The sequence below is a fragment of the Salmo salar genome, chromosome ssa02 (assembly GCF_905237065.1).
Source record: "Salmo salar chromosome ssa02, Ssal_v3.1, whole genome shotgun sequence".
In the NCBI taxonomy this organism is placed as follows: Eukaryota; Metazoa; Chordata; class Actinopteri; order Salmoniformes; family Salmonidae; genus Salmo; species Salmo salar.
Window position 1 is genome coordinate 15,755,045 of NC_059443.1, and position 23,926 is coordinate 15,778,970.

At 49.1% G+C, this 23,926-nt stretch overlaps 2 protein-coding genes across 2 annotated transcripts in view; both read right to left on the minus strand.

Annotated features, from left to right (window-relative positions):
- epb41l4b (erythrocyte membrane protein band 4.1 like 4B) overlaps nucleotides 1-5,618 on the minus strand; it is a 24,182-nt gene extending 18,564 nt beyond the window's left edge. The window contains exons 1-3 of the mRNA XM_045698424.1: nucleotides 4,458-5,618; nucleotides 2,381-2,485; nucleotides 920-962 (exon numbers count right to left, since the gene is read on the minus strand). Coding sequence (XP_045554380.1) covers nucleotides 920-962; nucleotides 2,381-2,485; nucleotides 4,458-4,712 — 403 coding nt within the window. The 5' untranslated portion in view covers nucleotides 4,713-5,618. The remainder of the gene's footprint in view (nucleotides 1-919; nucleotides 963-2,380; nucleotides 2,486-4,457) is intronic.
- A 284-nt stretch (nucleotides 5,619-5,902) lies between these two features.
- ptpn3 (protein tyrosine phosphatase non-receptor type 3) lies at nucleotides 5,903-23,202 on the minus strand. The gene is made up of 27 exons (XM_045698417.1): nucleotides 22,898-23,202; nucleotides 20,373-20,660; nucleotides 20,035-20,129; nucleotides 19,706-19,831; nucleotides 17,685-17,727; nucleotides 14,230-14,311; nucleotides 12,626-12,670; nucleotides 12,467-12,519; nucleotides 12,193-12,310; nucleotides 12,001-12,088; nucleotides 11,829-11,917; nucleotides 11,667-11,730; nucleotides 11,376-11,578; nucleotides 11,152-11,277; nucleotides 10,869-11,030; nucleotides 10,675-10,756; nucleotides 10,526-10,603; nucleotides 10,386-10,442; nucleotides 10,130-10,286; nucleotides 9,872-10,047; nucleotides 9,627-9,717; nucleotides 9,360-9,421; nucleotides 8,577-8,723; nucleotides 7,955-8,083; nucleotides 6,976-7,121; nucleotides 6,759-6,894; nucleotides 5,903-6,623 (listed from the first exon to the last, which is right to left on the minus strand). Exons 3-27 carry the CDS (start codon nucleotides 20,101-20,103, stop codon nucleotides 6,525-6,527), a joined length of 2,628 nt encoding a protein of 875 aa, XP_045554373.1. The 5' UTR covers nucleotides 20,104-20,129; nucleotides 20,373-20,660; nucleotides 22,898-23,202; the 3' UTR covers nucleotides 5,903-6,524.
- Nucleotides 23,203-23,926: the final 724 nt, after the last annotated feature.

Sequence of the window (23,926 nt, forward strand, 5' to 3'; positions counted from 1 at the left end):
GAGACAGAGACAGAGAGAGAAAACAGAGACCGGGACAGAGAGAGAGACTGAGCAGAAGAGACAGAGAGAGAACAGAGACCGGAAGAGAGAGAGACACAGTTTAGACTGAGACAGAGACAGAGAGAAAAACAGAGAGGAGAGAGAGACAGAGAGACTCCGAAGAACAGAGAGGACCAACAGAGACAGAGAGACAGAGAGACAGAGACAGAGACAGAGAGACAGAGAGACAGAGACAGAGACAGAGACAGAGACAGAGAGAGAAAAACAGAGACCGGGACAAAGAGAGACAGAGAGACAGAGAGACAGAGAGACAGAGAGACAGAGAGACAGAGAGACAGAGAGACAGAGAGACAGAGACGACAGAGAGACAGAGAGACAGAGAGACAGAGAGACAGAGAGACAGAGAGACAGAGAGACAGAGACAGAGAGACAGAGACAGAGACAGAGACAGAGACAGAGACAGAGACAGAGACAGAGAGAGAGAGAGAGAGAGAGAGAGAGAGACAGACAGAGGGGGAGATTAAATTAGGGGAAAGAAGATAGAATGATAGTCAGGCCAATCTACCACATTGTATAAATATATAAATAAATAAATAAACCCTGGCGACACAAGGCACTTAATTAAAAATTGTCTGGAAACTCGGGTAAGAACCAGGCAGCCCGCTCTGTGAGAGGGGCGTTTCCTGACAAAGTGAACATTGGCGTCACCCTGCACCACTCACCATGTCAACAGCTGGTAATGAACCACCTGTCTTCCCACTTACACCCCCCCCACACACACACACACACACAGTATACAGTGCACACATTAAGTAGAGGACACTACCAACAGTCTGGCAAAAGTAGCTGGCTTTCGCATGTTATTAACTAAACACCACACACACTAAGAATATTAGATAGTGGGAGTGAATGGACTCACCTCTGATCTGTTTCTTTATGGGCTTGGACACATCCAGCCAGTGCTGCAAGAGACACAAAGAAGTAGACAACAGAATGTTATACATATGAGGGGTTACAACCTTCCCAGCTCTGCACATTTAGCTGTGAAGAGAGAATCATTACATCATTTGTTTTGGTGCTGTCCATATGGAGCTCGTTTTGGTCGCAGGTCCAGGAATGGCACAAGATTTGCAACATTTACCTGCAGCTAACGCTTCAAATTGCACTGCTGGGTGATCTGAAAAGTCATAGTCAATCAATCAATAATATAATACTTTTGTCAAACTTGTTTGTAAATGAAAGATCATCTGTAGAAACTATGAGAATAGAAAGGTTCAGAACTTTTGTGAAACATCACAGCACAGTTGAAAAATAAATGGCAAATAGAAATGAAAACATGAGATAGATGGGAGGGGTTCAGAGAATGTATTTATTTATTAACCCTTATTTTACCAGGTAAGTTGACTGAGAACACATTCTCATTTACAGCAAGGACCTGGGGAATAGTTACAGTGGAGAGGAAGGAGGATGAATGAGCCAATTGGAAGTTGGGGATGATTAGGTGGTCATGATGGTATGAGGGCCAGATTGGGAATTTATCCAGGACACCGGGGTTAACACCCCTACTCTTACAATAAGTGCAATGGGATCTTTAATGACCACAGAGAGTCAGGACACTCGTTTAACATCCCAGGACACCCTACACAGAGCAATGTCCCCAATCACTGCCCTGGGGCATCAGGATATATATATTTATTTTTAGACCAGGAGAAAGGGTGCCTCCTACTGGCCCTCCAACACCACTTCCAGCAGCATCTGGTCTCCCATCCAGGGACCAACCCTGCTTAGCTACAGAAGCAGGCCAGCAGTGGGATGCAGGGTGCTATGCTGCTGGGAGGGGTTCAGAGATAGATGGGAGGGGTTCAGAGATAGATGGGAGGGGTGAGGGGAGCTGAAGGCTGAGACTCATAACAAACAAAAGATTACTATTGTAAAAGACATTGTGTCTGTAATATGTATAAACTGGAAGTAGAAGCCTAAGTGTTGTTGTCCATTACTTTACTCCAATTAGGGGAAGGGTGGTAGAGGAAAATAATAAAGGAAAATGAAAAATGTACGGGGGATTGGAAATGATGCAGACAATTACATTGATAGAACCCACAATCTGCAATATTAAAGCTGATCTACCCCTGAGAATAAAAAGTAGAGCGAGAGACAGCGACAGGCAGAGAGACAGCGACAGGCAGAGAGACAGCGACAGGCAGAGAGACAGCGACAGGCAGAGAGAGAGAATATGACTGATAGCTGTAGCGTCAGATCAATCATTTTAACACCACATTGTGATTGATTTAACTAGTGTCATTACATCATAGGGAAGCCCCTCAGCAATGGCAGGTTGTGGTGTGTGTGTTCAGAGGCTGTATGTTTAATATCTACTCACTGAGACTTGTTCTGGGTCCATGAACTGCAGTCCAAAGTAGTCAGCCTCCACCAGGTCCAGATGATACCTGATCTGGTCAAACAGCTCCTGGCCCTTTGACCTTTTCTGTTAAACACACACATGTATTATAGTCACAATAGGGAGCAGGAGAATAAACAGCCTAGACAATGCGGGTGCACACGGAGCAGAATGACAATACGGGTGGACACGGAGCAGAATGACAGAGTGTGGGTCATTACTAGGGACTGCATCTGGGGCAGAATCAGAGGGAGAAGACCTGAGGGAGAAGCCATAATTCAGGCCTTTGTCTTTGAAACACCCACAATCCATAGGGCTCTTGAGCTGAACACTCACCAAGATGCAATTCCCTAAACCACTAAAAAGCTGCACCCCTCAAAGTGTGTTTTTAAGAGAGAGGATAACCTTGTACTTTGTTCCCTGATAACAAGTATGAACCTGCCAACCTGTGTGTGTGTGGTTATGGAGTGGGAGGTCACACAAAAAACTATTGCCCTTCCTGTTCCTCTCCTCAGCTCCCGTCAAAGCACAACACAACACACACACTCCCAAACCAGCCCCTACCCAAAGCACTTTCCCTAGACAGACATTTCCCCTAGATATCATCCCCAAAGCTCCTGTGTAGATCTGGATTAGACAGCAGGTGCAAGTAAAAATGGGACAAAGTCCACCAAGCCTATGAGAAGGCAGAAAAGGTGAAGTTAACACCATAGTGTTAGTGCCCATCAAATCAACTCATATCTAGATGAGTGTTTAGGGGGTAGTGGCTAGCTGAAAGTGCTACAGCACCCCTTGATAAATGACAAGAAAAACATTTTAAATACCTAATATTTTTTCACAAAAGTAGTGCCCTTGGCCTTTACTCCTCCTGTATGAGCAGCCCCCTGACAAATAAAAGTCAGCACCCCCCACCCCTAAACATCTCCCCTAGGGGACAGGCCCTAGCAGGTCGATTTTGGATCAAGTCAAGAGTTCAATTGAATTCATTTCAACTCAAAACACCTGTAGATGAATCCCTGAGGGAGGATTCAGCAGTCATGTTCAGGCTTGTTCCTGTTAGAGCTCTATATCGACTCTGGTTTCAGTCAGCTGACGTCTGGTGGCCGTTAGCACGAGCTAGTTCTAATTAACAAGAGAAAACTAAGGAAATAGTCCTCACATACACAAGCCTGTATTCTCTAAGGCAAAGTTATAGCCTTCTGTTTGGAATAGATGGAATGTGATATTACTGAATGTACTGTTTAGTTCTTTAGAGGGGATGCTTTCCACACACTGCAAGAACTTCTCTGGAGTCAAACTTCATGAAGCATTTTAACTACACCATATCCTGGCTCCACGCACCTGCAGCTCACTAATTTAACTTCCAACAATTTACATCCTCACACGCAGTGAATTGCTCTCATGTTCTGATGTTTTTGTCTATTTGCCAGAGAATGTCTTGCCTGATACAAATCAAACGTAACTAGTCGCGTTTATACAGTAACATTAAATCATAGGTTCTCTAATAGAGAATCTCTATCCATGACCATTGATTCCCTCAGCAGTCTGACTTCCTGTATGTATTCAAAAAGTGACGCATGAGACGGCTTCATGGACCATGATGACACGCGCACCAACCCGACCTTTAAGATAAAACTCTCTCAAGACAACATGACGCACACATGTCTAAGTCTCCCCTGGACACACATTTCTCTTGTCACAGTGCCACGAGATAAATCACATCACTCCCTCCCTCACAGAGACAAGAGAGAGAGATAGAACACTGAGGACGGCGGGAAGGAGGCCGAGAGGGGAAGGGAGATGGGCAGAAAGGTGGAGGTTTCTGAGGTAGGCAGTTTCCTGCCAACAGTCAGAATGGGGAAGTAATGTGGTGAATTGGCTGATCACAACACCATCTGTAGCCCTACCCCTCACTGCACAGCACACACACACTGACAGGTGGTAAAACTCCATGGTGCTGAATGACCTAAGCCATACAACCATAGAAGAACAGTCACTTTATATTCTACTGAGAGAGAATTATGTCTCAAAATAATATGGAGACACCACACACACTCACTGGTATATCCACGTTAACGTCCGACCCATCCAACAGCAGCACACGGCAGGTGATTGCATCCTTGTCGGTCCCAGCCGCCGGGATGTGCACCACCGCTCCCCCGGTCACCACGGCGGGCGCGTGGACGACCTGCTGCTGGTGCGCGAGGAGCGCGGGGTTCGCGGTTGTTCCTCTTCCTTTCCCGTCCCGTTCGTCCGCTGTCTGAAACCGTCTGCGCGAGCGGTGGCTGAACGTCCGGCGTAGGAAGCCCATCATCTTTCCAATTGTTAATTCTACCCACAGCGCGAGCACCGTGTTCGGTGTCCACGGGGAGGCTTACTACACGGAAACAATGTGTGTGGCGTTTGTCCCACTGCCACCACCCCGGGGCGAAGAGTCCCTCACCACAGGCACGGAGACTTCAGGCTTCCGCTGAATCCTGAAATTCTGCAGCCGTGGGGATCACCAGCCGCATAATTGAGCAGGACCCGACAATTCGGCATTAAAAAAAGCAACCAGTTGAATTTCCCAATCATGTATTATATTTCAATAGTGAACTCACTCACGGAAGCACACCCCCCTCTTCGTCTCCTCTCAACGTTTGTCCCCGCTCGCACACCTGCTGTTGTACGGATTGTGAAATCCTGGAGAAATGTCGAGCAGCTCCGCAGCGGGCGTCCCTATAGTCTCACATACCGAGGAATGAGGTTACAGTCTCCCGGCACGCGCTTACCCAAACCCGTGCTCGGTATTATTTAATCCTCTCACGAAGAACCGAAACTGCTCCACCTCACAGGTAAGTCAACCAGAGGAACTGGACAAACAGCATGTTTTGCGCCTGCGTAAAAACAACGCAGAACAAACTTTTTTTTTAATATACTGGGGCCAGGCTGTGTCAGCGAAGCAGCGCTCCCTGCCGGCCAGAGGCGACACCACAAGAGGGACAATGTAATGTTGAGGACAAGCAAAAAAATAATGCAATTTCAGAACAAACCGGTAGGATTATGGTTTAGCCGAGGGATTCAAGCAGAAAGAAACACACACACCAGTGAAAGTGCAGAGAGTTCACCTCTCCTAAAACAAATATATTCATTTTACTAACTCCTGATATCTGCCTGCTATGGTTGTTTATTAGTAATGGCTACTATGCCCCTCAAATCTTTCTATGATATCAGTAGACTGTACAACATGGTCTGGGACTTATGTTGGCACTGAACTGGAGCATGCAGACATCTAGGGCAGGTAACTGGAATGTGTTTAAATGGCATCTAACTGCACTGCAGCCTGTAGGACTCAACTCCTACAATGTTTTGATATGTACAGGCGACTCTACAGACCACAAATATACATAAAAATGGACCTGGAACTGATATTACATTATCTTTCATCTGTAAAATTCACTCTGAGAATGTAAGATACGATCAACTGACTTTTACTACATCAACAAACAGACAAAGAGCTCCACGTAGATGTCAGTGTGTTTATTCAGTGTGTCAATAATTTAGGGAAGGTGGGAGCGGGGGTAGTGTGTGGTGGCTCTGGCAGTGTTAGTCTCTACTGTGAATCCACCGAAATCCTCAACACTCTCCCAACAAGACAGACAGACCAGTCAATCCTATAGCCGCCACTCAGGAGGAACTGAGATAGTCTTCAGTCACTCATACAGTAGCACTTTGGTCCCAGAGAATAAAAAATAAATAAAAAGACCTTTACATACATGGTCCTTCCCTGCTAGCGGTGCTCTATGGGTAACATAAGGATAGGACTAGCTGAGCACATTCGGCACTATGGCTCGTTATGTGCTGTAGCAACAGAAGGCTAGCCGTTGCCGAGCACTTAAGGCTAGTGGAGTGCTCTGGCTCTCTATGGCTACAGCCTAGTGGTCCTCTTCTCCTGTTAGCCTAGCGCTGGGGCTAGCAGTCCTCTTCTCCTGTTAGCCTAGCGCTGGGGCTAGCTGTCTCCCCACCTCCTGTTAGCCTAGCATTGTGGCTAGCTGTCCCCCCCACCTCCTGTTAGCCTAGCATTGTGGCTAGCTGTTAGCCTAGCATTGTGCCTAGCATTGTGGCTAGCTGTCCCCCCATCCTCCTGTTAATGGTCCGTTAGCAGTGCTGAAGGTGGTGCTGCAGAATGCTCTCCTCTCTCTCTGTAGACACGCAGGATGGCCTCACACATAAACCGGAACTGACACTTGAACACAAACATAAAAACAGTCCAGTCACACAACAAACATACCAAAGGAAGTTGTAGACATAGTCATTAGGGTTTCAATGCTGATCTTGGGAGGAGAGTAGCTAATGGTTAGACGTATAGGCGCGTGTTTACCGTGGTTTGGATCATCATGGCCCTCTGGTCTCGGAGCATCCTGATAATGTCCAGAGGGAACACAGGTCGACCGCTCTCCAACAGCGACAACGCCGTCTCCATGGTAATGAGAACACCCGTACGCCCAATTCCTGCGCTGCAATTACATCAACAACATACATGAGGTGTTATAAATCTTGTAACCCTAGTGTGAGTGTGTGTGTGTGTGTGTGTGTACCTGCAGTGCACCATAAGTGGTGTGTCTCCTGTCCTCCTCTCTCTAACAGAGGTGATGAACAGCAAGAAGTCTGAGGGGTCATCAGGTACACCATGGTCTGGCCATGCTACATACTGCAGGTGGGTCACCGAACGCTCCTCACCCAGCTGGAAACACACACACGTTTAGGAAAAACAGACGGAAAACAGCTGAGAGAACCAACCAACCCCCTCCCTCATCTGTCTCTCAAAGATATTTTCATAAATTAAATTAACTTGGATATGTGATGATTGTAATGGGAGAGATGGATGAGATATGAGAAAGAAACTGATGTGTAGGGTATGGTAACTCGTTAGTTTCTGTGATGAGGGAGAGATGGAGGAGAGTAGAGGGAGAGATGAGGAGAGGGAGGAGAGTAGAGGGAGAGATGAGGAGAGGGAGGAGAGTAGAGGGAGAGATGAGGAGAGGGAGAGATGGAGGAGTGTGTTGTCCAGCCTGTGGTCCATGCAGGGATTAACTGACAGCCAGAGGAACAGATGGGTCTGCACAGCAGTGTAGTGTTGTGTGTGTGTTTGTGTGTACTCTTTGGCAGGCTATTATTGTAAAGGAGAACATGTTCTATATTAACCTCTGTGGTGTAAAGGTAAATAAACACAATGCCAATGGAAGCAGAAACACGTGGAGCTGGATGGGGATAGTTTGGTCAATGTTTCCTGTGGAGAACACACATATGGCACACACACACACACACACACACGGCGCACACACACACATATGGCGCGCACACACACATATGGCACACACACACACACACACATATGGCACACACACACACATATGGCACACACACACACACACACACACACACACACACACACACACACACACACACACACACACACACACATATGGCACACACACACACACACACATATGGCACACACACACACACATATGGCACACCTCCTGTTATGTGAGCCAGGTCATGTTTGTGTGTTACCTGTGTGTGTGTTAGGGTGAATTGGCGTGTGACGTAGGCCAGGTTGCATTCCTCAGAGTGGCAGCTGACCCTCAGGTACCCATAATCCCTCACTTCAGGAGGGTGTGGCCAGTACTGGTGGCACTTAGTCTGAAACACACACACGATTGATTTTGACATTCATTAATATTGATTTACTATAGAGGCAGTAATCTTTAAGCTCTGAGAAATGTTATTTTACTGAGCTGTGTTCCATATTTCTGAGTCAGTGCTTCACTCACTGTGTTCTCCCAAACATCTCAGGACATTCTCAGGGCCAGTACTTATATTACATCAGGAGATGAGTGGAAACTGACTGTCAGCCTGAATATATGTATGTGTGTGTGTGTGTGTGTGTGTGTGTGTGTGTGTGTGTGTGTGTGTGTGTGAGAGAAAAACCAGGGCACTTGTGGAATATCAGCAAGACAATCAATTAGTGAGAGCTTCAGGTTACCAAGCAACAGGCAGGCAAAGACGCAGACAGCGACTCACAATGAGCCTGGGACCTTGGTAAACCTGTGTGTGCTGAACCCATTCTCATTCAGTAAATGTATGTTTCACTCTTTGAAAGAGAGAGCGAGAGAGAGAGGGTCCGTGTGCATACCCGTCCTCTCTCGGTGAGTGTGGTGAGCATGATGATGGTGTGTGTGTGTTGCTCCCACACACTCTGCCAGAAGTGAGTGCAGGTCTGAGGCAGCGGTCCTTGAGCTGCAATGTAGCGCAGACACACACCAGACCCTGGGGGCACCACCTGAGACACACACACACACACAGCATGACTATACACAAACACAAGCCAACAAGGACAACAAACACACACTACACACAAACCAACAAGGACAACACACACACACACTACACAAATACAGCATCACTATACACAAACCAACAAGGACAACACTAAACACACACACTACACAAATACAGCATCACTATACACAAACCAACAAGGACAACACTAAACACACACACTACACAAATACAGCATCACTATACACAAACCAACAAGGACAACACTAAACACACACACTACACAAATACAGCATCACTACACACAAACCAACAAGGACAACACTAAACACACACACTACACAAATACAGCATCACTATACACAAACCAACAAGGACAACACTAAACACACACACTACACAAATACAGCATCACTATACACAAACCAACAAGGACAACACTAAACACACACACACTACACAAATACAGCATCACTATACACAAACCAACAAGGACAACACCAAACACACACACTACACAAATACAGCATCACTATACACAAACCAACAAGGACAACACTAAACACACACACTACACAAATACAGCATCACTATACACAAGCCAACAAGGACAACACCAAACACAGTGTGTACTGACCGTGATGTGGCTTGCATTGATGTAGTCCTCTTGGTCCTGAAGTACCACTCTGGAGACGTCATCTGACAGTACAAAGAGTTAGAGATGGAGTCAGAACCAGGGCCCTCCAGACCCACCCAAACCACCGTACCAGCTCAACAAACAAAGCACCAGTGTCCTGTCCTCCAGCTCCACAGATTCAGGACATTAGGGAAGATGGGTACACTGGTATGTCCAGTCACTCCTACTAGGACACACAACTGTGTGTGAGATGGTGTGTGTACTCACAGGGCAGCACGTCCTTGTATCTGTTCTTGTCTGTGTTCTCAGGGAGACGAGCGCAGGCTACTGACAGGCCAGGCTTCCTCATGTACAGGTTCTACAACACACACATCACCACCATCACTCACCATGCTCTTCTGTCTGGATTGTCAGCAGCAGGTCTTATTGACAAGTTATTCCCAAAGTGCATCTGTTACATTTAACACAGAAGCAAGTCCCTTTCATAGTGTTATTGTCTAACTAAAACACACCTCGAAGTGGAAGGTGAGAGTGCCTGTCTGGATTCCCCTCTCCAGTTGTTTCATGGACTCTTCAAGTGTCTGGCCTTGTTCTGATTGGCCAGGCAGAAGCAGTGGCTCACTGTGTGATTGGCCAGTCAGAGACAGGGCAGAGGGAAACTGCAGCAGGGGTGCCACACGCCCTGGACCTAAACACACACACACAGTGTGTTACCTGCATCAGTGTCTGGCTAGCAGGCCCATTCTCTTGCTCTCTCTAGTGAGTGTTACCTTTGCGTCGTATAAGCAGAGCCAGCTCTCTGGAGTGGGACTCTCTGCTGGCTCTTATAAACATGACCACCTGGTCATGCGTGTGTTCAGAGATGTCGCGACCGTTGATCAGCACGACCTGGTCACCTTCCAACAACCTGGGCTCAACCCGCCCCGCCTACAATCAATTCAACAAGTCAAATCACATTGGATTCATCTAAAGTACTGTTTACAAATGCATTATCTACACAGATAAACCAGAAGACATGTCACTTACAGGGGAGTCAGGGTTGACCTGGGATATGGCCAGGGACATCTTCTGGTCCACGCCACCCTGAGAAGAGGAACAGTCAGGGATACAGGAATGGTACTGCATGTAAGAGAGTAGGTGTGTGATTAATTGAAGGGGAGACTCACTTTGACATTGAAACCAAACTTTCCGTCGTGATCAGGAGCGAGACGCACCAATAGCAGGTCGCCATCCCCCAGAGCACGCTGCAACACACACAGATGAGATATTTTATCACAAACACATGATCACACCCTTGTCTGTCTGGGTAACTGACCTTGTCCCGGTAGTGAGAGGTGGCCTTAATGTCTTCCTCTCCTGTGCCGATGTCATCAACCTGCGACCATCCGCCTCCTTGGCTGTGAGTGCCAGAAACACCGAGATAGATACAGCGTTCAGAACCGACTCCAACATGAGAATGTACTTTACACTGATACACACACGGTATGAAATTGTGTGTGTGTGTCTGACCTGTGTGTAGGCGTGCCCTCCTGGCTGCCCCTGCTGCTGCTGAGGGAGACCCTGTAGGTGTAAAAGACATCCTCCCCCTCTGACACGTCTCGCAGGTCATTGTTCAGCTCCACTGAGGAGGGGCGGGGTTTACGGGCGCCATGACGCACACGAGGACTCCGCCTAACAGAGAGAGAGAGAGAGAGAGAGACACAAGGTACAATGAAGTTACCCCTAGTCACAGCTACCCCTTACATGGTATCTCCTGCTGTAGCAGTGTGTGAGGCTGTGGTGTGGGTAGTACCAGTTGGGTGTGAGCGGGGGGGATCGGGACGGTAGGCTCTTGGTCTCCAGGTGTTCTGACGAGGTGGATCCCCTCAGAGCTGGGTTCCACTCCATCCCACCCATCACTTTTTTACACACTGGACCACTGCAGAGGAGATGAGAGTGTGTGTGTGCAGATGAGTAAAAGAAAGACAGAAAGATAGTGTGTATGATGGGGGTGTGTGTGTGCGCGCGCGCGCTTGCCTGTCTGTTTTAGTGTTGCCCAAGGCCCAGTGTTGTGAGAGCAGCTTGTTGTGTATCTGGGTTGCCAGGTTGGTGTGGTGTTGGCTACGGGTTGCCAGGTTGGTGTGGAAGAAGCAGTGATGGTCCACACATGACCTCCACAGGTTCTTACAGGCCCTGGGGCACGGCAGCACCAGGCTCACCACACAGTCCTGCGTCTCCCCCTGGAACACACACACACAGGTTATGAAGACAACACTAAAGTCAGCCAATAGGAGAGCAGGACACAATTTTGAGCCAATCAGGACTCACATGTTTGCGTTTGAGCTGCATAAGGAAGCGTTTCCTCTTGAAGGATATCTTGATGATGTTCACCCTGCAAGAGACAATACACACTCAGGGTGTGTATTTGCATGCGGTGTGTGTGTGTGTGTGTGTGTGTGTGTGTGTCTGATCAGAAGTCCAGGTGCTCACCAGGGGAAGAAACTGGAGCAAATCATGTTACAGAAGATAGCCACGCCCCCTGAGGCCAATCCCACCAATAGAGGGGAACTGTTGGAGTCCTGAGAGAAAGAAAGAGATGGAAACATGAGGGAGAAGAGGGAAGACGAGGGCGAGTCAGAGGGAGACATATGGAGGTACTTACCATGGCAGTGTGTAGCTCCACTCCATACAGCTCCAGAGTTCTTGCTGTGTTGAGAAAACACAGCTCTGCCTCACTCTGCTTCAGCCCCCTGAAACAGCACATGAGTAGGATAGGTTGGTATCAGCTCCACCATGTCCTCTAGTAGGCTAGGGGGGTGCTGTACACGTGCCTGGCCTGGGTGTGGGTGTGTACCTGTGCCCTGGGTACAGAGCCTCCACTCTAGACAGGAAGTCATCATCCTGCTCTGGGAGGAAGTGGCTTTTGGACAGGTAACCAGGGAGAAGGTCTGGGGAGTAGTCGCCTAGCTCAGCTACAACACAGAGAGAGAGCGAGAAAGGGGAGAAAGAGAGAGAAGGGGAGAGAGAGGGGGGGGGTGAGAGAGAGAAAGCAAGAGAAGGGGTGAAACAGATGATGTTAAACACCCAGACAGACAACACACTAAAAAGACCAAAGAAGAGTAACTTACACTGCACAGCATAGGAGGCCAGTACTACAGCTGCACTCAGAGGACACTTCAACCTGCAGGACACACACACACTTTCTCAATGTAACGTCACATTGTTTACACCACTAGGTGGAGTAAGGGGGAATGCATGTGAAGGTGGGAGCTGGTAATGTGTCTGACCTGCCCTCTCTGATGTCACTTCTGATCTGGAGGAAGTACATATGTCTGAAGACACACAGGACAGTAGAGGAGACTTATTATCTGAATCACACACGTACAGTACAAGCTAATGTCACACACTCTCAACAGTCTACAGGTACACACACACTCTCTCTCAACAGTCTACAGGCACACACACACACTCTACATAGTCTACAGGTACACACACACACACTCTACATAGTCTACAGGTACACACACACACTACATAGTCTACAGGTACACACACACACTACATAGTCTACAGGTACACACACACACACACTCTACAGGTACACACACACACACACTCTACAGGTACACACACACACACACTCTACAGGAACACACACACACACACACACACTACAGGAACACACACACACACACACACTACAGGAACACACACACACACACACTCTACATAGTCTACAGGTACACACACACACACACTACAGGTACACACACACACTACATAGTCTACAGGTACACACACACACTACATAGTCTACAGGTACACACACACACTACATAGTCTACAGGTACACACACACACTACATAGTCTACAGGTACACACACACTCTACATAGTCTACAGGTACACACACACTCTACATAGTCTACAGGTACACACACACTCTACATAGTCTACAGGTACACACACACACACACTCTACATAGTCTACAGGAACACACACACACACACACACTCTACATAGTCTACAGGTACACACACACACACTCTACAGGTACACACACACACTCGACATAGTCTACAGGTACACACACACACACGCTCTACATAGTCTACAGGTACACACACACACTCTCTACATAGTCTACAGGTACACACACACACACTCTACATAGTCTACAGGTACACACACACACTACATAGTCTACAGGTACACACACACACTACATAGTCTACAGGTACACACACACTCTACATAGTCTACAGGTACACACACACTCTACATAGTCTACAGGTACACACACACACTCTACATAGTCTACAGGTACACACACACACACACTCTACATAGTCTACAGGAACACACACACACACACACACACTCTACATAGTCTACAGGTACACACACACACACTCTACAGGTACACACACACACTCGACATAGTCTACAGGTACACACACACACACGCTCTACATAGTCTACAGGTACACACACACACGCTCTACATAGTCTACAGGTACACACACACACACTCTACATAGTCTACAGGTACACACACACACACTCTACATAGTCTACAGGTACACACACACACTCTACATAGTCTACAGGTACACGCACACACACTCTACATAGTCTACAGGTACACGCACACACACTCTACATAGTCTACTGGTACACACACTCTACATAGTCTACAGGTACACACACTCTACATAGTCTACAGGTACACACACAGGGGCTCTGAAACCAGGTCTCCCATAGGAGAACCCAACCTCTTGACCATTAGACCAAGAGGAAATTCCCTATTGGGCCAAAGGTTCCAGTGAGTTTGAAGTGGCAGGCAGGGCTACCTCATCCAGAGACCATGATCTCTCCTCATGTCCATACCTGGTCTGGTCATGCTGTAGAGAGTTGGGGTCTGAGATGAAGAATCGGACTCGGAGGGTCAGGTAGAATGGAGAGACAACTCCTGTAGGACAGAGACTCTGTTAGACACAGCCCAATGACCTCACCTCTGACCTTAACCCGACCGTCACCCCTGACCTTAATAATCCATCACCCCTAACCTTAATATGACCCCACAATCCCCTCACCCCTTCCACAGAATTCAATCTTACATTTATCAAAATGCACACTGGGCTAAACAGTAGGGCGTCACCGGGCTAAACAGTAGGGCGTCACTGGGCTCAGGCTAAACAGTAGGGCGTCACCGGGCTCAGGCTAAACAGTAGAGCGTCACCGGGCTCAGGCTAAACAGTAGGGCGTCACTGGGCTCAGGCTAAACAGTAGGGCGTCACCGGGCTCAGGCTAAACAGTAGGGCGTCACCGGGCTCAGGCTAAACAGTAGGGCGTCACCGGGCTAAACAGTAGGGCGTCACTGGGCTCGGGCTAAACAGTAGGGCGTCACTGGGCTCAGGCTAAACAGTAGGGCGTCACCGGGCTCGGGCTAAACAGTAGGACGTCACCGGGCTCAGGCTAAAGAGTAGGGCGTCACTGGGCTCAGGCTAAACAGTAGGGCGTCACTGGGCTCAGGCTAAACAGTAGGGCGTCACCGGGCTCAGGCTAAACAGTAGGGCGTCACTGGGCTCAGGCTAAACAGTAGGGTGTCACTGGGCTCAGGCTAAACAGTAGGGTGTCACTGGGCTCAGGCTAAACAGTAGGGCGTCACTGGGCTCAGGCTAAACAGTAGGGTGTCACCGGGCTCAGGCTAAACAGTAGGGCGTCACCGGGCTCAGGCTAAACAGTAGGGCGTCACCGGGCTCAGGCTAAACAGTAGAGCGTCACCGGGCTCAGGCTAAACAGTAGGGCGTCACCGGGCTAAACAGTAGAGCGTCACCGGGCTCAGGCTAAACAGTAGGGCGTCACCGGGCTCAGGCTAAACAGTAGGGCGTCACTGGGCTCAGGCTAAACAGTAGGGCGTCACTGGGCTCAGGCTAAACAGTAGGGCGTCACCGGGCTCAGGCTAAACAGTAGGGCGTCACCGGGCTCAGGCTAAACAGTAGGGCGTCACCGGGCTAAACAGTAGGGCGTCACTGGGCTCAGGCTAAACAGTAGGACGTCACCGGGCTCAGGCTAAACAGTAGGGCGTCACTGGGCTCAGGCTAAACAGTAGGGCGTCACTGGGCTCAGGCTAAACAGTAGGGCGTCACCGGGCTCAGGCTAAACAGTAGGACGTCACCGGGCTCAGGCTAAACAGTAGGGCGTCACCGGGCTAAACAGTAGGGCGTCACTGGGCTCGGGCTAAACAGTAGGGCGTCACTGGGCTCAGGCTAAACAGTAGGGCGTCACCGGGCTCGGGCTAAACAGTAGGGCGTCACCGGGCTCGGGCTAAACAGTAGGACGTCACCGGGCTCAGGCTAAACAGTAGGGCGTCACTGGGCTCAGGCTAAACAGTAGGGCGTCACTGGGCTCAGGCTAAACAGTAGGGCGTCACCGGGCTCAGGCTAAACAGTAGGGCGTCACCGGGCTCAGGCTAAACAGTAGGACGTCACCGGACTCAGGCTAAACAGTAGGGCGTCACCGGGCTCAGGCTAAACAGTAGGGCGTCACTGGGCTCGGGCTAAACAGTAGGGCGTCACCGGGCTCAGGCTAAACAGTAGGGCGTCACCGGGCTCGGGCTAAACAGTAGGGCGTCACCGGGCTCGGGCTAAACAGTAGGACGTCACCGGGCTCGGGCTAAACAGTAGGGCGTCACCGGGCTCGGGCTAAACAGTAGGGCGTCACCGGGCTCAGGCTAAACAGTAGGGCGTCACCGGGCTAAACAGTAGGGCGTCACCGGGCTCGGGCTAAACAGTAGGACGTCACCGGGCTCGGGCTAAACAGTAGGGCGTCACCGGGCTCAGGCTAAACAGTAGGGCGTCACCGGGCTAAACAGTAGGGCGTCACTGGGCTCAGGCTAAACAGTAGGGCGTCACCGGGCTCAGGCTAAACAGTAGGACGTCACCGGGCTCAGGCTAAACAGTAGGACGTCACCGGGCTCAGGCTAAACAGTAGGACGTCACCGGGCTCAGGCTAAACAGTAGGGCGTCACCGGGCTCAGGCTAAACAGTAGGGCGTCACTGGGCTCAGGCTAAACAGTAGGGCGTCACCGGGCTCAGGCTAAACAGTAGGGCGTCACCGGGCTCAGGCTAAACAGTAGGGCGTCACCGGGCTCAGGCTAAACAGTAGGGCGTCACCGGGCTCAGGCTAAACAGTAGGGCGTCACCGGGCTCAGGCTAAACAGTAGGGCGTCACCGGGCTCAGGCTAAACAGTAGGGTGTCACTGGGCTCAGGCTAAACAGTAGGGCGTCACCGGGCTCAGGCTAAACAGTAGGGCGTCACCGGGCTCAGGCTAAACAGTAGGGCGTCACCGGGCTCAGGCTAAACAGTAGGGCGTCACCGGGCTCAGGCTAAACAGTAGGGCGTCACCGGGCTCAGGCTAAACAGTAGGGCGTCACCGGGCTCAGGCTAAACAGTAGGGCGTCACCGGGCTCAGGCTAAACAGTAGGGCGTCACCGGGCTCAGGCTAAACAGTAGGGCGTCACCGGGCTCAGGCTAAACAGTAGGGCGTCACCGGGCTCAGGCTAAACAGTAGGGCGTCACCGGGCTCAGGCTAAACAGTAGGGCGTCACCGGGCTCAGGCTAAACAGTAGGGCGTCACCGGGCTCAGGCTAAACAGTAGGGCGTCACCGGGCTCAGGCTAAACAGTAGGGCGTCACCGGGCTCAGGCTAAACAGTAGGGCGTCACCGGGCTCAGGCTAAACAGTAGGGCGTCACTGGGCTCAGGCTAAACAGTAGGGCGTCACTGGGCTCAGGCTAAACAGTAGGGCGTCACCGGGCTCAGGCTAAACAGTAGGGCGTCACCGGGCTCAGTCTAAACAGCAGGGCGTCACCGGGCTCAGGCTAAACAGTAGGGCGTCACCGGGCTCAGGCTAAACAGTAGGGCGTCACCGGGCTCAGGCTAAACAGTAGGGCGTCACCGGGCTCAGGCTAAACAGTAGGGCGTCACCGGGCTCAGGCTAAACAGTAGGGCGTCACCGGGCTCAGGCTAAACAGTAGGGTGTCACCGGGCTCAGGCTAAACAGTAGGGCGTCACCGGGCTCAGGCTAAACAGTAGGGCGTCACCGGGCTCAGGCTAAACAGTAGGGCGTCACCGGGCTCAGGCTAAACAGTAGGGCGTCACTGGGCTCAGGCTAAACAGTAGGGCGTCACCGGGCTCAGGCTAAACAGTAGGGCGTCACCGGGCTCAGGCTAAACAGTAGGGTGTCACTGGGCTCAGGCTAAACAGTAGGGTGTCACTGGGCTCAGGCTAAACAGTAGGGTGTCACTGGGCTCAGGCCAAGGTCTCATTTAGTGTTTCTTACCTTTCAACTGCTTCTTCAGTGGTTTGTTGGCCTCCAGCCACCTCTGCAAGACAAACTATGTTAATCAAAGACATGATGCTACATTCACCATCTGTTGTGTGCGTTTTAGAGTATGCACTAAGTGTGTTAGTGTAGCTATTCACAGGAGAGTGTGTTGGAGCTGTGTTAGTGTAGCTACTCACAGGAGAGTGTGTTGGAGCTGTGTTAGTGTAGCTACTCACAGGAGAGTGTGTTGGAGCTGTGTTAGTGTAGCTACTCACAGGAGAGTGTGTTGGAGCTGTGTTAGTGTAGCTACTCACAGGAGAGTGTGTTGGAGCTGTGTTAGTGTAGCTACTCACAGGAGAGTGTGTTGGAGCTGTGTTAGTGTAGCTACTCACAGGAGAGTGTGTTGGAGCTGTGTTAGTGTAGCTACTCACAGGAGAGTGTGTTTGAGCTGTGTTAGTGTAGCTACTCACAGGAGAGTGTGTTTGAGCTGTGTTAGTGTAGCTACTCACAGGAGAGTGTGTTGGAGCTGTGTTAGTGTAGCTACTCACAGGAGAGTGTGTTGGAGCTGTGTTAGTGTAGCTACTCACAGGAGAGTGTGTTGGAGCTGTGTTAGTGTAGCTACTCACAGGAGAGTGTGTTGGAGCTGTGTTAGTGTAGCTACTCACAGGAGAGTGTGTTGGAGCTGTGTTAGTGTAGCTACTCACAGGAGAGTGTGTTGGAGCTGTGTTAGTGTAGCTACTCACAGGAGAGTGTGTTGGAGCTGTGTTAGTGTAGCTACTCACAGGAGAGTGTGTTGGAGCTGTGTTAGTGTAGCTACTCACAGGAGAGTGTGTGTGAGCTGTGTTAGTGTAGCTACTCACAGGAGAGTGTGTTGGAGCTGTGTTAGTGTAGCTACTCACAGGAGAGTGTGTTTGAGCTGTGTTAGTGTAGCTACTCACAGGAGAGTGTGTTGGAGCTGTGTTAGTGTAGCTACTCACAGGAGAGTGTGTTTGAGCTGTGTTAGTGTAGCTACTCACAGGAGAGTGTGTTGGAGCTGTGTTAGTGTAGCTACTCACAGGAGAGTGTGTGTGAGCTGTGTTAGTGTAGCTACTCACAGGAGAGTGTGTTTGAGCTGTGTTAGTGTAGCTACTCACAGGAGAGTGTGTGTTGGAGCTGTGTTAGTGTAGCTACTCACAGGAGAGTGTGTTGGAGCTGTGTTAGTGTAGCTACTCACAGGAGAGTGTGTTGGAGCTGTGTTAGTGTAGCTACTCACAGGAGAGTGTGTTGGAGCTGTGTTAGTGTAGCTACTCACAGGAGAGTGTGTTGGAGCTGTGTTAGTGTAGCTACTCACAGGAGAGTGTGTTTGAGCTGTGTTAGTGTAGCTACTCACAGGAGAGTGTGTGTTGGAGCTGTGTTAGTGTAGCTACTCACAGGAGAGTGTGTTTGAGCTGTGTTAGTGTAGCTACTCACAGGAGAGTGTGTTGGAGCTGTGTTAGTGTAGCTACTCACAGGAGAGTGTGTGTTGGAGCTGTGTTAGTGTAGCTACTCACAGGAGAGTGTGTGTGAGCTGTGTTAGTGTAGCTACTCACAGGAGAGTGTGTTTGAGCTGTGTTAGTGTAGCTACTCACAGGAGAGTGTGTTGGAGCTGTGTTAGTGTAGCTACTCACAGGAGAGTGTGTTGGAGCTGTGTTAGTGTAGCTACTCACAGGAGAGTGTGTTGGAGCTGTGTTAGTGTAGCTACTCACAGGAGAGTGTGTGTGAGCTGTGTTAGTGTAGCTACTCACAGGAGAGTGTGTTGGAGCTGTGTTAGTGTAGCTACTCACAGGAGAGTGTGTTGGAGCTGTGTTAGTGTAGCTACTCACAGGAGAGTGTGTGTGAGCTGTGTTAGTGTAGCTACTCACAGGAGAGTGTGTGTGAGCTGTGTTAGTGTAGCTACTCACAGGAGAGTGTGTTGGAGCTGTGTTAGTGTAGCTACTCACAGGAGAGTGTGTTGGAGCTGTGTTAGTGTAGCTACTCACAGGAGAGTGTGTGTGAGCTGTGTTAGTGTAGCTACTCACAGGAGAGTGTGTTTGAGTGACGATGGTGGTGTTGGAGTCTCGTAGCTGCAGACTGAAGAAGTGTCTCTCCAGCAGACCCAGCTGGTTACACACCTGCTCCAGCAAAACCTCACCTGCATCCTGCTTCTGAGAGACGCAAAACACACCTTATACCGGGAGTCAGTCAGTGTGTGTGTGTGTGTGTGATATTGCAGTACAGTGTGTTTTGGTAAAGCTTTTCTAGTGAGTGTGTTCTCCATGTTAAGGTTGTGTGTTGAGATCAATGGGAAGCTGAGATGTGAGTCTCCCAGTCTATCATTCCCACTCTACTCAGGACTGTGTGTACTCACGTTGACTGTAAAGGTCTGGATAGTGTTGTCCAGTAGTTGAACCAAACACAGTAGATCAGGTTTGGGCATGTCTGTTACCGCGGGTTACTCAGCCTCTTACACACACACACACACACACACACACACACACACACACACACACACACACACACACACACACACACACACACGTCTATCAGAGTCCAAAATGTGCAGTATTCTAGAATATTGGACCATTGGCTTTCATACTTTTCTAATTCTCAATGCGGCTCGAGATATTTCTCCAACTGTCAACACATTCAAATCAATAGAGGGACGCGTATGCTGAGCCGCGTTGGTTAGGAATGTTGGGGAGGTACCGTTATGGCTGTGTGTTCCCCCCGCGGACAGTGGTCTCAGAGCCGCGTTGGTTAGGAATGTTCCGTTATGGCTGTGTGTCCCCTCCGCGGACAGTGGTCTCAGAGCCGCGTTGGTTAGGAATGTTCCGTTATGGCTGTGTGTCCCCTCCGCGGACAGTGGTCTCAGAGCTGCGTAGCTATGTCACAATGGGACGCGGGACTGTCACGTCTCTCTGTGTCTTTGCACTCTGAATTACGCGTCACTCACTCACTCACTCACACACATCCCTCAGTCCATCTCTCCACAACCTGGGGAGAGATAAAACACATCTTAATGAAACACCTCCAGACTCTGGAAACTGGGATGATATCTGCTCATGTAGTTTAGCCCCTCCCTAAGGATGACATCGTCTGCAGTGAACAGCCCCTTTTCTACTTCACACACTGAGTAATGCAGCGTGTCTGTGAAGCAGTATCATGCTACACTGAGTAATGCAGCGTGTCTGTGAAGCAGTATCATGCTACACTGAGTAATGCAGCGTGTCTGTGAAGCAGTATCATGCTACACTGAGTAATGCAGCGTCTGTGAAGCAGTATCATGCTACACTGAGTAATGCAGTGTGTCTGTGAAGCAGTATCATGCTACACTGAGTAATGCAGCGTCTGTGAAGCAGTATCATGCTACACTGAGTAATGCAGCGTCTGTGAAGCAGTATCATGCTACACTGAGTAATGCAGCGTGTCTGTGAAGCAGTATCATGCTACACTGAGTAATGCAGCGTGTCTGTGAAGCAGTATCATGCTACACTGAGTAATGCAGCGTGTCTGTGAAGCAGTATCATGCTACACTGAGTAATGCAGCGTGTCTGTGAAGCAGTATCATGCTACACTGAGTAATGCAGCGTGTCTGTGAAGCAGTATCATGCTACACTGAGTAATGCAGCGTGTCTGTGAAGCAGTATCATGCTACACTGAGTAATGCAGCGTGTCTGTGAAGCAGTATCATGCTACACTGAGTAATGCAGCGTGTCTGTGAAGCAGTATCATGCTACACTGAGTAATGCAGCGTGTCTGTGAAGCAGTATCATGCTACACTGAGTAATGCAGCGTGTCTGTGAAGCAGTATCATGCTACACTGAGTAATGCAGTGTGTCTGTGAAGCAGTATCATGCTACACTGAGTAATGCAGTGTGTCTGTGAAGCAGTATCATGCTACACTGAGTAATGCAGTGTGTCTGTGAAGCAGTATCATGCTACACTGAGTAATGCAGTGTGTCTGTGAAGCAGTATCATGCTACACTGAGTAATGCAGTGTGTCTGTGAAGCAGTATCATGCTACACTGAGTAATGCAGTGTCTGTGAAGCAGTATCATGCTACAATGACTAATGCAGTGTGTCTGTGAAGCAGTATCATCCTACAATGAGTAATGCAGCGTGTCTGTGAAGCAGTATCATCCTACACTGAGTAATGCAGCGTGTCTGTGAAGCAGTATCATCCTACACTGAGTAATGCAGCGTGTCTGTGAAGCAGTATCATGCTACAATGAGTTATGCAGCGTGTCTGTGAAGCAGTATCATCCTACACTGAGTAATGCAGCGTGTCTGTGAAGCAGTATCATCCTACAATGAGTAATGCAGTGTGCATGTTGGTAATACATTATTATCTGTCCAGAGTCTGAACATGTCCTTTTCCCTGTTCTCTCCTCCGCCCTGTGCAGACTGCTGAATGATAAGAATGTTAAATATTGTCAGAGACAAGCTAGTCCATCCACAGGCCTAGGAACTGATCTCAGATCTACATGCACACACACGAGCTGCAGTGTTGTTTACACACCAGTTCTACTGGGCATCAACCCACTAACCCATGCTTTTAATAACAGCCCTATGTGTGTGCTTGTTCATGTAAACTAAGGGGAGTGGGCCAGGTCTTTTTGTAGGCCTCTCTCTCTCTCTCTCTCTCTCTCTCTCTCTCTCTCTCACACACACGTTAATGTTTGGACTCACTCTGAATACTTTGAATACATTACAGTGAGTAGAGCACTCTCTCACGCCTGATTTTCCATAATGATAATGACATTCACACCAGTTACAATTGAGCTGCCTAAACTATTTCAGGACAGAGTTGTTTGCCAAGTCTAGACTGTTGAGTGGACAGTATTGGTATACAACATTGCCTATTTAAAGTGTGTCAGCTAGGCCTGAGATTTGCTCCTGGTTACATTGGCGAACTTGTTTTCAGATGAGTAACGTCATCTCGGTTATCGATTAAACTAGTGTATCGCAATGATTAACACGGAGAATAAGATAACGTCCAATATACTACATGGTAGGTTATTTGAAACATACAGCCTCGACGTGGACTTTAAACTAAGTAGTCTCTATGAACGACCAACATAAACGTAGCCTAATGTTATAGGTTCTTCTGCTACTACGCTCAACATGCCATTCAGCAACTTTAACGTTACTTCACTTCGGATATCAAGTTGATCCTGGAGGATTGTTATGAGAACACAGACAATCTAGCTTGAGAAGATCAGTTAAAATACCTCGGTAGTCCTGGATTTGGGAACTTTGTCATGTCCGTTGATACTATCGCTGTTAAAAACCTTGGAACTGGGCGCGTCGCGCGGGCAGGTGGAGGTAAACATCGGTAAATGTCCGGAAAGAGATATTCCCGCTGCCCCGCCTCTTCACAATGCGCGCTCCCGCCTTGGTGGATGCGTGTTCTGGTCCTCAACCACCCCCGCTGTAGGCTACAGCAGATCATATTCTTTCATCAGAGGAAGAAGATATCATGTCATCTGTTCACGCAGCCCCGCAGAACTGTAGAATGACACTCTGATTCACCAGAACAAGGGGTGGAATATACTTTGAAAAAAAGCTCAACTTCCAGAGATGTGAAAGTGAAACTCGGTCGAGGTTCTTGGCTGGTCCACAAAAGAGTGGAGTCCCTCAGGTTTTGTTCATTGGGACTACTTTGGGAACGCATCATTCTTTCCTTCCTTCCTTGAAGTAGCCTAGGTTATTTATTCATAGGAGAAAAGGAATGGTGCCTCAGCATAGCTTCCACATGTCCTGTCGTGAGGAGGCTCATCCATGGTCCAGTCAGGGGCTCGCTTCCTCTCCTAAAGCAGCGTCATCTCCTTGTCCCCTCTCCTTTATGTCAGTAGTCTAATGACTCCATCTCATTGTCTCATCTCCTCGTTCATCTGTACTCATCCATAAAGTCAGATATTTCCAGTTTTTCCATTCCAGTGCAGATGAAGGGAATGAAACCTGTCTAATTACATCCCCAATTAAAATGTGACTTTCTTATCCGATCGAGACAATCATATTACTATCAATGTACCGGTCTCTGTCCTAAAAGAATATGTTGTAATCCTATGTCAAACAGCCTGAGATGCAGCCTGTAATTTAATCCCATAGAACCTCTCTGGGGTCCTGCTGCCATCTACAGGGGAGACGGGGTACTGCTGAAGCGAGTTCGAGGGCCGCACAGATTGTTGGGGGGACCGATTTGTTTGTCAAAATCAATTTGCAGGCCAGAAAAGGGGGTTATTTGAACATCTATACTG

What these genes read in the sequence shown, in the direction of transcription:
- ptpn3 (XM_045698417.1), bottom strand. Translation starts at nt 20,103, where the DNA reads ATGCCCAAACCTGATCTACTGTGTTTGGTTCAACTACTGGACAACACT. An exon ending in AGTGACATCAGAGAGGGCAG is followed by an intron (nt 12,520 to 12,625) that starts GTCAGACACATT and finishes TGTGTCCTGCAG; the next exon opens with GTTGAAGTGTCCTCTGAGTG. An exon ending in TCAATGCAAGCCACATCACG is followed by an intron (nt 8,724 to 9,359) that starts GTCAGTACACAC and finishes TGTGTGTCTCAG; the next exon opens with GTGGTGCCCCCAGGGTCTGG.